Genomic DNA, 11,761 nt, shown 5'->3' with positions numbered 1-11,761 from the left:
CTCGCAATTTACACGTAATCTGTGTAATTAGTTATTTTTTAATCTATATTTAATACTTTCTACATGTGACAGGGTGTAACATTTTGTAACATTTTTGTGTGAGATACTTCTAGATAGAAGAAGTAATAAATAGGTAATAAAAAAATTGAAGCAAAGCAGACAAGATGGAAAGAAGGGACATAAAAATCCTAAAGCAGATCAGACGGGGGAGGGAAAAAGAAAAATAAAAACCAGAGCGGATAAACCAAAGCAAAGGCAGGGAAAAAAATCTCTCTCTCTCTCTCTGGATTCTTCCTCCCTCTCTCAGCCACCGGCCCCGAAAATAGTAGAGCGGACAGGGAGAGGAAAAAAAGATGTCCGTCTCTCTTCCTCCTGTCGCCAACAGCTGCTCTCCCCCATCCTCCCCACAGCCATCCTCACGCTGCCGCTCAATGCGTCCGTCTCCGGCTAGGTGGTGGATTTGGGATTTGGTTTCCAATTGTGTGCTTCTCACTCCCGTCGTTGGGGTGGTCGTTGCTGCTGCTGTTGATCCGTCCTCTTCTCCCTCGCTACTGCTGGATCGAGCTGCAGATTGGGGCGACCTCGCCCCTCCTAGCCTGGATCCAGCCATCGTCACGGCCATCTCCATCGCCGGCTCCTCTGCCGCCCTGCCGGCCCCTTGGAGCTTGAGTCCGCAGGGTCTGGTCGTCATCTTCTTGGCGGTGACGGTGGCATCATCCTCGGAATCATCGGTGGAGAGCTGGAGGGTCGCGCAGCGCATGGCAGAGGCTCGGGATCACCTAGAATGGCCGGTTCTCCTGGATCCGGTCACTTCCTTTTCTTCCTTGTCGCTGCACAGCTTCCGTGGTGTATCCGTGTGAGGGGTTAGAGGAGGAGCACACTGTCCATCTGCTCCATGTTGTTGTTGAGGAGTCCGATCGAGAGGGGTCGTTTGAAGCTTGAAATCGAGCTTTGTCTAGTTGTGGAAAGGTTGGATTGGGAGTTCTTTGGTGGTGAAGGGAAGTTGGGTGGGTTGAGCGGATTGGAGGCAGAGATGGTGGCCAGGATGGAGGGGAGATGTCACCGGAGGTTGTCTCGGAAGCTACAATCAAGGTGCTTGAACTGGTGAGTTTTTTTTTAAGCTGATATGGGCTTTGGGTATCTTCTTTAGTTTGACGATTCGGCAATTCTAGAGTTGGGTTTCCTTTTTGTCAGAATAATTAGATCGGACCACAATTTATTTGATTTGTTGGGGCAAATTTTTATGAAAGGATACCATATACCCTGTTCAGTGTCTTCAGACCTCACTCAACCTTTGGTTTGTTAATATTTTCCCATTCATTTGCTGGAATTTTATTCATTGGATGATGAAGGCAAGAAACCTGATTTAGATAAGGTTTAGTTTGTTATGCGGTAATATGTTAATGTCAATACTCTTCCAATCAGTATAACATGGACTACTATTGAATAAAGATCAATTTCTGTTGCATTCATGTGTGATCACATAGTTTCAAAAAATATTCACTACGACAAATCAAATATGAAATTCAGATCTACAATTTTGATTAGATTCAGGACACATGCAGTATTTGACACTGTCTAATCCTGTGTGCTCCAACTGACACCAAATCTTTCCTTGTAGGTCACAGATCTAGGTTAACTAAACCCAAAGGCTTTTGCGGCACTGGGATGCCTGGTGCTATTGGTTATTTCGGCAACTCTGGGGGTGATGGTGGGTATGGCAGTACTCCACATTAGGTGAGATCTAGTAGGTGACTGTGTCCCAATAATGTCTTTTGTGCCAACAAATTGATCTTGCATTCTTACAAAAAAAAAGATTTTCATGTTTGGGTTTGCAACTCCTAGATTTTGTGGTCTGATTATGACGGAATTTGGTATGTTGTGATAATATACTCCTGACAATTATTATCAAAAGTTGTGTGCATGATTTATGTTCTGCATTCATGTGAATGTCTGAATCGAAGGACCCGTCTGGAACTTCCATGTTGCTATGTGCCACTGAACAACTGAAAAATATGCCTGTTGCTAACTTGCTATTTGTTCTGCATCGACATGAAAAAGAATTGGATACATAACAACTGCATTGCCCTTCGCCGGTAAAACGAATCTTGATAATCTTACCACTATATGTTGATTAATTAGATGGTACTGTTAGTTCATTCATAAGCTGCCTTAGAAGTCTTGTTACAATTGAAATTCTATTAGGATATTTCTATTATTAATGGAAGTGCTTATGTGACCTTGGGTAGTTTTATTCAATATTAATTTCATAAATCTAATGAAATTGAAATTGCATTCAGGGTTGAGTTCGTTGATAACCTGGAATCGACATTGATTGGAGGTGGCTTGACGTCCTAAAGGAAGAGCCTTGCGATCTATATTTTCTTGTGTGCTTCTATTATTGCTATTGCCTGATTGGAGGTGGCTTGACGTCCTAGAGGAAGAGCCTTGCATCTTGTGATATATATTTTCTTGTGTGATTCTATTATTTATATTGCCTGTGATCTTAATAGCGGGATAGAATCGGACTCGACATAGAATCGGGATATAATCTGACTCCTACGTGGGCTGGGCAACTTTTTTGTGTGTGATACTGGACTCATGCGTTTTTTTTTATGCGATCTTTATTTTTGAGTGAACCTGGACTTCTGCGATTTTTTTGTATGCGATCTATTTCTCGGTGCGCTTTTTTTTGGATGAACCTAGGAGTTATAGATGGATCTAGAGTCCTGAGTATGGGCTTGAATCCTGGAAGCAATGTGGGCTTGTGGGCTTGTGGATAAACCTAACTGGCTTTGTGGATGGATCTAACTAAATCAGATCAGAAATCGGATGCGGATGAAAAATTAGCGCGTTGGTGGAAAAAATAGCGCCATGACGGACCAAAAAACACGGACAAAAGATTGTGACGAAAGGTAAAATAGAAATCTTTTAATTAGTTAAGATTTAATACTTCATGCAGATGTTCAAATGTTGGATGTGATATGGTGAAAAATTTTATGTGGGACCTAAACAGGGCCTTTATCTTCCTTTCTTCTCCAAGTCCAGTGGCCTAGACGCTTCACCTTCCAAACTCGTGTAACTCACCCTCTTACTATACTCATTTTCTTTACCCCCCAGGGCAATAGCAGTGCACCATGCCTCTAGCCCATCTTTCCAACTTCCACCTAAGAAATGGAGATGAAGACATGTATAAAGCAACAGGTCATCCAGTGCAGTGTTTCTTCATATGGGCCTCACTATATTACGGACCTCACTATATTACGGAGAAGCAGCAGGCGCACATGGAAGGGGAGGCGTAGTTTCTTTTTTTTGGCGTGAGGGAACTGAACCCTCGCTAGGACACGATAACCTTGCAAAGACACGGGACCCACCTTCTTTTCTTCTCCACGTCAACATTGAGCCTAGCGACTAATGAGGTAACTCGTCACATCAGTGCACTGTGAAGGGCCTGAGCCACTACCACTCTCACCCCTGCTCTAGAGACTAACTCATTATAGTTCATGGGAGTTCATCGGAGCTGGAAACAAATGTCGTGAATGGTGGACCTGATCCAAAAGTCAAACGGTTTGTAAGATTTCACATCAAACTTTTTACTATCGAATGATATTTTGATTAAGCAACATTTATGAGACTATAGGTTATAAAACAAAATATCAGAATATTCTTTTTTTTCGCAGGTAAGCTTCACCGGAGCTCGTTGGACCGGGAGACGGAGGTCGCGTCGCGGACTTAGATTAACCGGTATATATATGTACAGGACTACGGTCCTGTTCTTTTCTCCAACAAAGTTGGATTAAGATTAAAATTTTCGTGGCACGTTTTTCAAATTATTAAACGGTGTGTTTCGTGCAAAAAAATTTCTATATGAAAGTTTCTCTAAAATATTATATTAATCTATTTTTCAAGTTTTTAATAATTAAAACTCAATCAACAATACGTTAATACCATCTCGTTTTGCGTAAAAAACTTAATCTTCATCTTCATCTTCATTTTCATGTTCAGAAAAAAAAAACATCACCATGTGCTCTAAATTAAAAATAGCAGCACACGCCGATTTTTTTTTTTTTTGTATTTCTTCATTCGCAAGTAAGCTGATCGGTGACGTCGTCCCGCTTCCTCCGATCCCGACATGGCGATGGCGGCGGCGACGGGCGGCGTCGATGTGCTCGGCGACGACCTCCTCCGCGAGATCCTCCTCCGCCTCCCTTCCCCCGCCGCGCTGGTGCGCGCCGCGCTCGCGGGCAGGTCCTTCCTCCGTGCGGCCCGCGACGCCGGCTTCCTCCGCCGCTTCCGCGCTCGCCACCACGCGTCGCCCCGCGCCTCCTCGGCTTCCTCTTCGTCGTCCCGGGCACCACGCCGCCGGTCCTCCTCTCCGCCGCCTCCGCCTCCGGCCCGCACCCCGCGGGGGACTTCTCCCTCTCGTTCCTCCCCGGCGGCGGCTGGGCCTCCGCCGAGTGGGAGCTCCTGGACTGCCGCGACGGCCTCCTCCTCCTGATCCACAACCACGGCGCCGACATGAAGCTCGCTGTCGCCGACCCATCGAGACGCGCCTGCTACCCCTTCGACTTGCCCACCGCCGACATTCCCGTCTTGTACGGCCTCGCCGCCGCCAAATCGGCGTCGTTCCGGGTGGTCTGCATCGCGCGGAGCCTCGACTCCACCACGCTGCGCCCGCTGGTGCTCTCCTCCGACGAGCCCTACTACTGGGAGGAGGTCGACGCCATCCCGTGCGAGGAGGAGGCCAGCATCGTCTACGCCGCGCGGCCGATGAAGGCGAAGACGTCGCTCTACTGGAAGCTCGACGACGGGACGCGCATGGCGGCGTTCGACGCGGCGCCGGGGAAGATGAAGCTCTCGATCCTCGACCTCCCGCCATTCCCCGCGACGCTCGCCTTCGACGTCATCGACACGGAGGACGACGACGACGGGCTCCGCGTGCTCGCCATGAGCGACGACTTCTGCCTCGAGACCTGGAAGCTCTCCTCCGCCGCCACCGCCGCCGCCGTCGACGACGACGAGGAGGAGGAGACTCCATGGACGCTCGAAGACACCTCGGTGAGGTTCTACAGGGCGCTGGAAAGCATGCTCGGCGAGCGAAAGATGAGCGACCGCCACCGCCGCCGCCGCCGCGGCGGCTACGAGTTCGAGATCGTCGGAGGTCGACGGCTTCTTCTTCTTCCGCCAATCCGGCGTCCTGCTCTCCATTGATCTCAAGACCATGGAGCTCACAAGGCTATCGGAGCAGGATTGCTCGCCGGTGACGATCTACCCGTACACCATGGCGTGGCCGCCGCCGTTCCTGAATCCTACCGACTAGGTGCCCGATGATCAAATCGTTCCAAATGAATATTGAATCCTGATTTGTCATTTCAAACATTCGAATGAAATTTGTGGCGGTTTTTGCTTTCAACATTTGGAATTAGTTTTTCCCCATTTTGTTGTAATTCTCCTGCTATTTTCGTGACTCTCTCATTATTCTGCCATTGAAATATTGAATTCAAGCAGTAGTAAAAATGGAGAGGATCTTCGTTCGATTAATTCCATATATCTCGCGAACAAATCACACTTGCTTTGGGTAGTTCGGTCTGGAAATATGGCCGTTCGCCCATGGAATTTAGAACATGTTGCTCTCGATGTCGATCGTATCGTCTCGTAGAACATTGATGATTCAGATTCAGAATAGTGCAAAATGACAGTTCAGGTTGTTGAAGACGGAGCAAGAACAGCATGATTTTCAAGAAAAAATCTTATTGTTGATGGTTTCTTGCGCAAGAAGATCATGGTGCAGGTGAGTCATTTCTTTTCCGGCTAGCACCGTCGTGATCTGCACCTCTGCTATCTCCGGTGATCGCCGCCGGCCGCCACCGCGCCGACGTCATGAACAACACTTGATCTCCTCGTCAATAATTTGCGACCAAGTTTTCAGCCTAATTCAGTATTTCGATCCATGTATAATTTGGTCCGAATTCAGTTCGCTACCAATATCGCCTATCGTGGGCCGAATCTGGATCGCCTGACTCATTTTGGGCCGATCTACGCCGTCCATCCTAGAATCAGTGGCCCAGATTCTGTTCCAATATACACTGTCTTTCATAGTACAATTTGTTTTGACTTTTTTAAGTCAAACTTTTTAAAATTCGATTATATTTATAAAAAAATATAGTAATATTTTTAACACTAAACAAAATAACTAGTATCAAAATATATTCAATGTTATAAGTGTTACTCCCTCCGTTCCAGTATATAGCAACCTACGATAGAACTGGACGGAGGGAGTATAAGTGTTGCAATATTTTTCTAAAAAAATCGATTAAACTTCGCTCTATTTTAAAAAGTTAAAACGGTTATAATATGATACGGAAGTGGAGTACTAGTAGGAGACTTGGACTTGGTCGTACTCCCCCATTCCGATCCAGGTGTGCCGTGCCCGTGCGGTGCGCGTGCCATTCTCCGGCCGCGCCACATGGCTCCGACCGCCGCCGCCGCCGCCGTCGTCGCCGCGCTGTCCGACGACCTCCTCCGGGAGGTCTTTCTCCTGCTCCCCACCGCCGCCGACCTCGTCCGCGCCTCCCTCGCCTGCAAGCCCTTCCTCCGCGCCGCCCGCAACGCCGGCTTCCTCCGCCGCTTCCGCCGCCGCCACGGCCCGCTCCTCCTCGGCTGCCTCCTCCACCACGCCGACCTGCCCGCCCCGGTGTTCGTCCCCTCCTCCCCCGCCGCCGCCGCCGCCGCTGCTAGGGCTGATGGCGACTTCTCCCTCTCCTTCCTCCCCCACGGCGGTTGGTTGGGCGGCGGCGGCGGCGCGCCGTGGCGGTTCTTGGATTGCCGTAACGGCCGCGTCCTACTCAAGAATCGGGGAACGCAGGAGCTCGCCGTCGCCGACCCGTTGGCCTGGAGCTGCGTCTCCCTCCCGCCGCCCCCCGCCGCGCGCGCCGTCGGGTACGGCCTCGTCGCCGACGACGGCGACTCTTCGGTGTTCCGGGTGTTCTGCATTGCGCAAGACAGCGGCGGCGACGGCGGCGTCTCCTCCGAGACGCGCGCCATGGTCCTCTCACCCGGCGAGCTTTCCTGGGCCGACGTCGCCGTTCACCCCCACCGCCTCAACCTCGCCGCCGCCTCCCGGGCGATGCAGGCGAACGGGTCGCTGTACTGGACGCTCGAGGGCGGCGCGAGCGTGGTGGCGCTCAACACGGCGACGAACGAGTTCTCCGTCCTCGAGCTCCCGCCTCCACTGAGGCAGCTCAGCTTCGACGTCGTCGAGAAGGGGGAGGACGAGGACGGCGGTGGCGGCGGCGGGCCGCTCTACCTGCTCACCATGCGCGGCTTCTGCGTCGAGGTGTGGGCCGGCGCGGAGGACGGCGGCGCCGGCGAGCTGACGTGGGCGCGGGTGGAGAAGTCGGTGAGGTTCCACAAGGCGATGGCGATGCTGCAGCATGATTCGGTGGAGATGTACCACCATGGATTGGATGTCGTCGGCGTCGTTGCCGGCGTCCTGTTCTTGCGTCACTGGAATTGCCTGCTCTCCATTGATCTGGAAACCATGAAGCTGAGGAAGTTGTCCGATGAAGATTGCTCGTCGGCGTCGATTTACCCGTATGCGATGCCTTGGCCGCCATCGTTCTTGAATCCTGCTGAACATGGTGCTTGATGAAATGGTAACCAGCCGATTCCTATATTTCCTTTGATTGATGATGTGCTTGAAACATAATTATGTCTACCAAAGAGTTTTAGGAGAAAATGTATCAGTGATATACTTCAACAAATATAATTATGTCTACCATGACTTTTAGGAGAAAATGTTGTCTGTATACTATTCAAGACTGGCATTGAGATTTTCTGATTACCAAAAGGAATGTTTTAAATTGTATTGAGTTTGGTGCAGGAATGTGGGTGGTGACACTATGCTGAACCTCCAACTAATGGTGATCAATTATGTAATTATGTTGGTGCTACCAAAGGTTATGATGGAAAAGTATGAAATTCAGTTATCCATATGAAGAATCGGAGGGATGATAGGAACAAGGAACTAGCTAGTAATCTGTCGACAGTTTTTGAGGCTCAAAACTTTCAAATTTTTAACCATATGATTTGTCATCAACAGTTGAAATGGGTACACACAAGTACAAACCACTAATCTTAGCATCCAAGTTGATTGAACGGTAAGAAATTGGTCAACATGTATAATGGAAAAATAATTCAAAAGTAAAACACATGCTCTTGAAAAAAATTACAAATACTAATTTTATACAAATGTAACTACCCTGTAACTATCATGTAACTACTATATAACTAGTGTGTAACTACTATGTAACTAGAGTGTAAATGCTATATAAGTAGATTAACAAACATGAAGTTGTGCTGGCTTAGTGGTTTGAATGCTGCCCTATGTATGAGCAAGGCAAGGATTGATTCCTGTCCACGACACATTATATGCTGTTTTTATCTTGTTGCACGCACGAATCTTGAAGCGGATCTAAGGGCTGAAAATTTGACAATTTTCTTTGAAGAAAACTGTCGCAAGTTTTCTAGCAATTCCGTAGGAACAATTTGTTGCTAGTTTTTTTTTTTCCTTACATGTTTGAACCTCCTATGTTCTACAGTATTTGATGTCTAAGTTTGTAAAACCTTATGCAAAACTATAGGTTGGTACTGTTCAGAAGGAGATTCATACTGCTCTGATAATTATACTTGTGGCAAAATATATGGATTGTTTCATGAGGCTCTTCACTCTGGATACTTGTACATTGAAACGTTGTTGTCACACAATTACATATGGCTCCTCCTGGTCTCTGTCACTCAGTGATGTTGGTGCAGAAATGATCTTCCAGTTGGCGTACGTGTCACGCCATCCTCACCCTGCGACCTTCGCCGGCGTGAACTGGCCGCCGGGAAGCTGTTCTTGCTACCCTCCGGTTGCCGGCTCGCTGCCGTCGTCCTGTAGCCCGACGATGCTGACGACGTCCATGGTGCGACGGCGGCGCGCGACACCGGAGGAAGATGACAGTTGAGTCGTTCACATCTCAGACGGCGAATCTCTATGGCTTTGACTTTGAGGGTGCATACTTCTTTCGGTACTCTATAACACAATGAAAATGAAGCAACGTTGAATTTACTATTATAAAATATTCAGGTAGAATATGGATATGTTCTACCAGAAAGTTGGAAACTAATCCTGACAAACTTGTACTAGACTAGGCTGTGTTTAGTGTGTGTTTAGTTGGATCCAAAGTTTGGATTTTGGTTGAAATTGGAGATGATGTGACTGAAAAGTTGTGTATGACAGGTTGATGTGATGGAAAAGGACTGAAGTTTGGATCTAAATTTTGGATCTAAACACAGCCTTAGTTCAGCGTAAAGTTTGGATTTTGGTTGAAATTGGAGATGATGTGACTGAAAAGTTATGTGTGTATGACAGGTTGATGTGATGGAAAAGGACTGAAGTTTGGATCTAAACTTTGGATCTAAACACAACCTATATTGTATGTATCAGAATCAGATGTGTATACCAAGACTTCATATTATTGTACTCCCTCCATCCAAAAAAAGGCAAACCCTGGGTTTGCGTGTCCAACTTTGACTGTCCGTCTTATATGAAATTTTTTTATAATTCGTATTTTTATTGTTGTTAGATGATAAAACATGATTAATACTTTGTGCGTGAATTGTCTTTTTAATTTTTTTTATAATTTTTTCAAATAAGACGGATGGTCAAACATTGGGCACGGAAACCAGGGTTTGTTTTTTTTTTTTTTTGACGGAGGGAGTAGAGCTGAACGAAAGATACAGACCTGAAATCTCACAAAGCGGTGTTCTCCATCAGGTCTTGATCACTGGACAGATGATGCAGCACATCATACACAACGAACAGCAGCAGCTGAATTAGGATGAGATGTTGATCTGACAACGAAAGAGTGAACCTCCTTCTCGAGTTCGATCCAGCTCTTGCCAGTGTCCTTCCTCAAGCCCATTTCGCTCATCCTCTTCATCACCTTGGCTCGATCATCCCATCTTCCCTCGGATGAGTAGATGTTTGACAGCAACACATAAGCAGCCGTACAACTAGGGTCCAGGAGGAGCAACTTCTCTGCTGCATGCTTCCCAACTTCGGAGTTGCCATGGAAGCTACAAGCTCCCATTAAAGCCTGCCAAAGAAGAGCACTGTCCGTGAAAGGTCCATCTTCTATAAACGATTTTGCGTCGTCTAACAAGCCAGCTCGCCCAAGCATGTCGACCACACATGCGTAATGCTCCATCCTTGGAAGAACTTCATACTGTGATGACATAGAATTCAAGATCTCCAGTCCCTTCTTAGCTGACCCAACATGACTACAAGCATGAAGCAGCGACAAGAATGTGACATCGGTGGGCTTGGCACCGTCAGCTTTCATGGATTCAAACAACTGATAGACCTCTGAACCATGTCCATGTCTGGCGAAGGCTGCAATGATGGAGTTCCATGAAACTGAGTTCTTACTGGGCATTTCATCAAACACCTGGACAGACTCTCTCAATTCACCGCATTTTGAATACATATTGACCAAACCATTGCAGACATAGGTATTCACTCCAAAACACCTCTTGATGACCAATGCATGGATTTGCTTCCCAAGAGCAAATGGCGCAGAAGCACCGAATGCCCCCAGAACTGCAGAAACAGTGTTTTCATCAATCTCATTTCCTGCACCCACCATCTCGGCGAACAATTCGAATGCTTTCTCTTCCAGCCCATTCTGAGCAAATCCAACCAGGATCACTGTCAGAAAAACTTCATCAGGTTCTCGACAAGAGCGAAAGACGGTCAGAGCATCCTCCATCAAACCGCATTTGGAATAGACATCCATGAGGCCGCTTTCGACATGGAGATCAGCCTCGAATCCAGCCTTCACAGCAAGCCCATGAACCTGCTGACCTTCCCTTGCTGCTAAAGATCTGGCGCAAGCTAGCAGGGCGCACGAGTACGTCGCGTTGTTGGCATCCACCGTGCGGATCATCTGCCCAAAAAGACTGAAGCTCTCCTTGTACAGCTCTGCCCTGGCCATCCCAGAGATCATCGCTGTCCACGTGATGACGTTCTTCTCTGCCATTCCATGGAACACCCTCTCTGCCGAGGCTGGAGACCCGCACTCGAAGTAGGCCGTCACCAGCGCGTTCCCGACAGGCACCTCCACCTCGAAGCCGCACGAAACCACCAGCCCGTGCACCATGGCGCACGCTGGGAGCGACGCCGCGCCCGCGCGCGCGCACGCCGACAGGACCGTCGTGAACGTGGCGCGGTCGCAGGCGCGCGCGTCCGACCGCAGCATCCGCCTGAACAGCGCGAGCGCGTCGCCGGCGCCGCGGGAGGCGGCGATGAGCGAGTTCCAGGAGACGGCGTCGCGGACGCGCATTTCGTCGAACACCCTGGCGGCGTCCTCGCGGCGGCCGCACCTGGCGTACATGGAGACGAGCGCGTTCCAGGCGACGAGGACGTGGCGGAGCCAGGGCCGGCTCGCGCAGAGGCGGAAGTGGGCGGGGTTCTTGACGACGGCGGCGTGGAGGGCGGCGCCGAGGCGGAGGTCTCCCTCGCGACCGCAGCTGGCGAGGAGGCCGCTGAAGCGGGCGTAGTTGAGGAGCCCGGAGGACGCATCTCTCATGCCCTACAGAAGAGACTCGGGCTCAGGCAAGTCGGGAGTACTGCTCCGGTGGGAGTGGAATGGAGACGACGCCGCCGGAAGGGGAAAGGCGGCGGCGGCGGCGGCGGCGATGGCCGATGATGAGTTAC

General features: G+C 49.1%; 2 protein-coding genes and 1 pseudogene across 2 annotated transcripts; 2 read left to right on the top strand and 1 right to left on the bottom strand.

The window, feature by feature from the left end:
* The first annotated feature begins 269 nt into the window (after window positions 1–269).
* On the top strand, window positions 270–5,526 carry LOC127774851 (uncharacterized; annotated as a pseudogene).
* An 872-nt stretch (window positions 5,527–6,398) lies between these two features.
* On the top strand, window positions 6,399–8,677 carry LOC127772640 (uncharacterized). Its single transcript, XM_052298593.1, has 2 exons — window positions 6,399–7,655; window positions 7,883–8,677. The coding sequence occupies exon 1, from the start codon at window positions 6,467–6,469 to the stop codon at window positions 7,646–7,648; it is 1,182 nt and encodes a 393-aa protein (XP_052154553.1). The 5' UTR covers window positions 6,399–6,466; the 3' UTR covers window positions 7,649–7,655; window positions 7,883–8,677.
* Window positions 8,678–8,837: 160 nt separating this feature from the next.
* On the bottom strand, window positions 8,838–11,759 carry LOC127772639 (pentatricopeptide repeat-containing protein At3g05340-like). Its single transcript, XM_052298592.1, has 2 exons — window positions 9,789–11,759; window positions 8,838–9,076 (listed from the first exon to the last, which is right to left on the bottom strand). The coding sequence occupies exon 1, from the start codon at window positions 11,631–11,633 to the stop codon at window positions 9,852–9,854; it is 1,782 nt and encodes a 593-aa protein (XP_052154552.1). The 5' UTR covers window positions 11,634–11,759; the 3' UTR covers window positions 8,838–9,076; window positions 9,789–9,851.
* Between the last annotated feature and the right edge of the window lie 2 nt (window positions 11,760–11,761).

Source organism: Oryza glaberrima, chromosome 5 (genome assembly GCF_000147395.1).
Source record: "Oryza glaberrima chromosome 5, OglaRS2, whole genome shotgun sequence".
Taxonomy (NCBI): Eukaryota; Viridiplantae; Streptophyta; class Magnoliopsida; order Poales; family Poaceae; genus Oryza; species Oryza glaberrima.
The sequence above is the reverse complement of the archived record's forward strand: the minus strand, read 5'-3'. Positions and strand labels throughout refer to the sequence as shown.

Coding starts and splice junctions, on each gene's coding strand:
- LOC127772640 (XM_052298593.1), top strand. CDS start 6,467: ATGGCTCCGACCGCCGCCGCCGCCGCCGTCGTCGCCGCGCTGTCCGAC.
- LOC127772639 (XM_052298592.1), bottom strand. CDS start 11,633: ATGAGAGATGCGTCCTCCGGGCTCCTCAACTACGCCCGCTTCAGCGGC.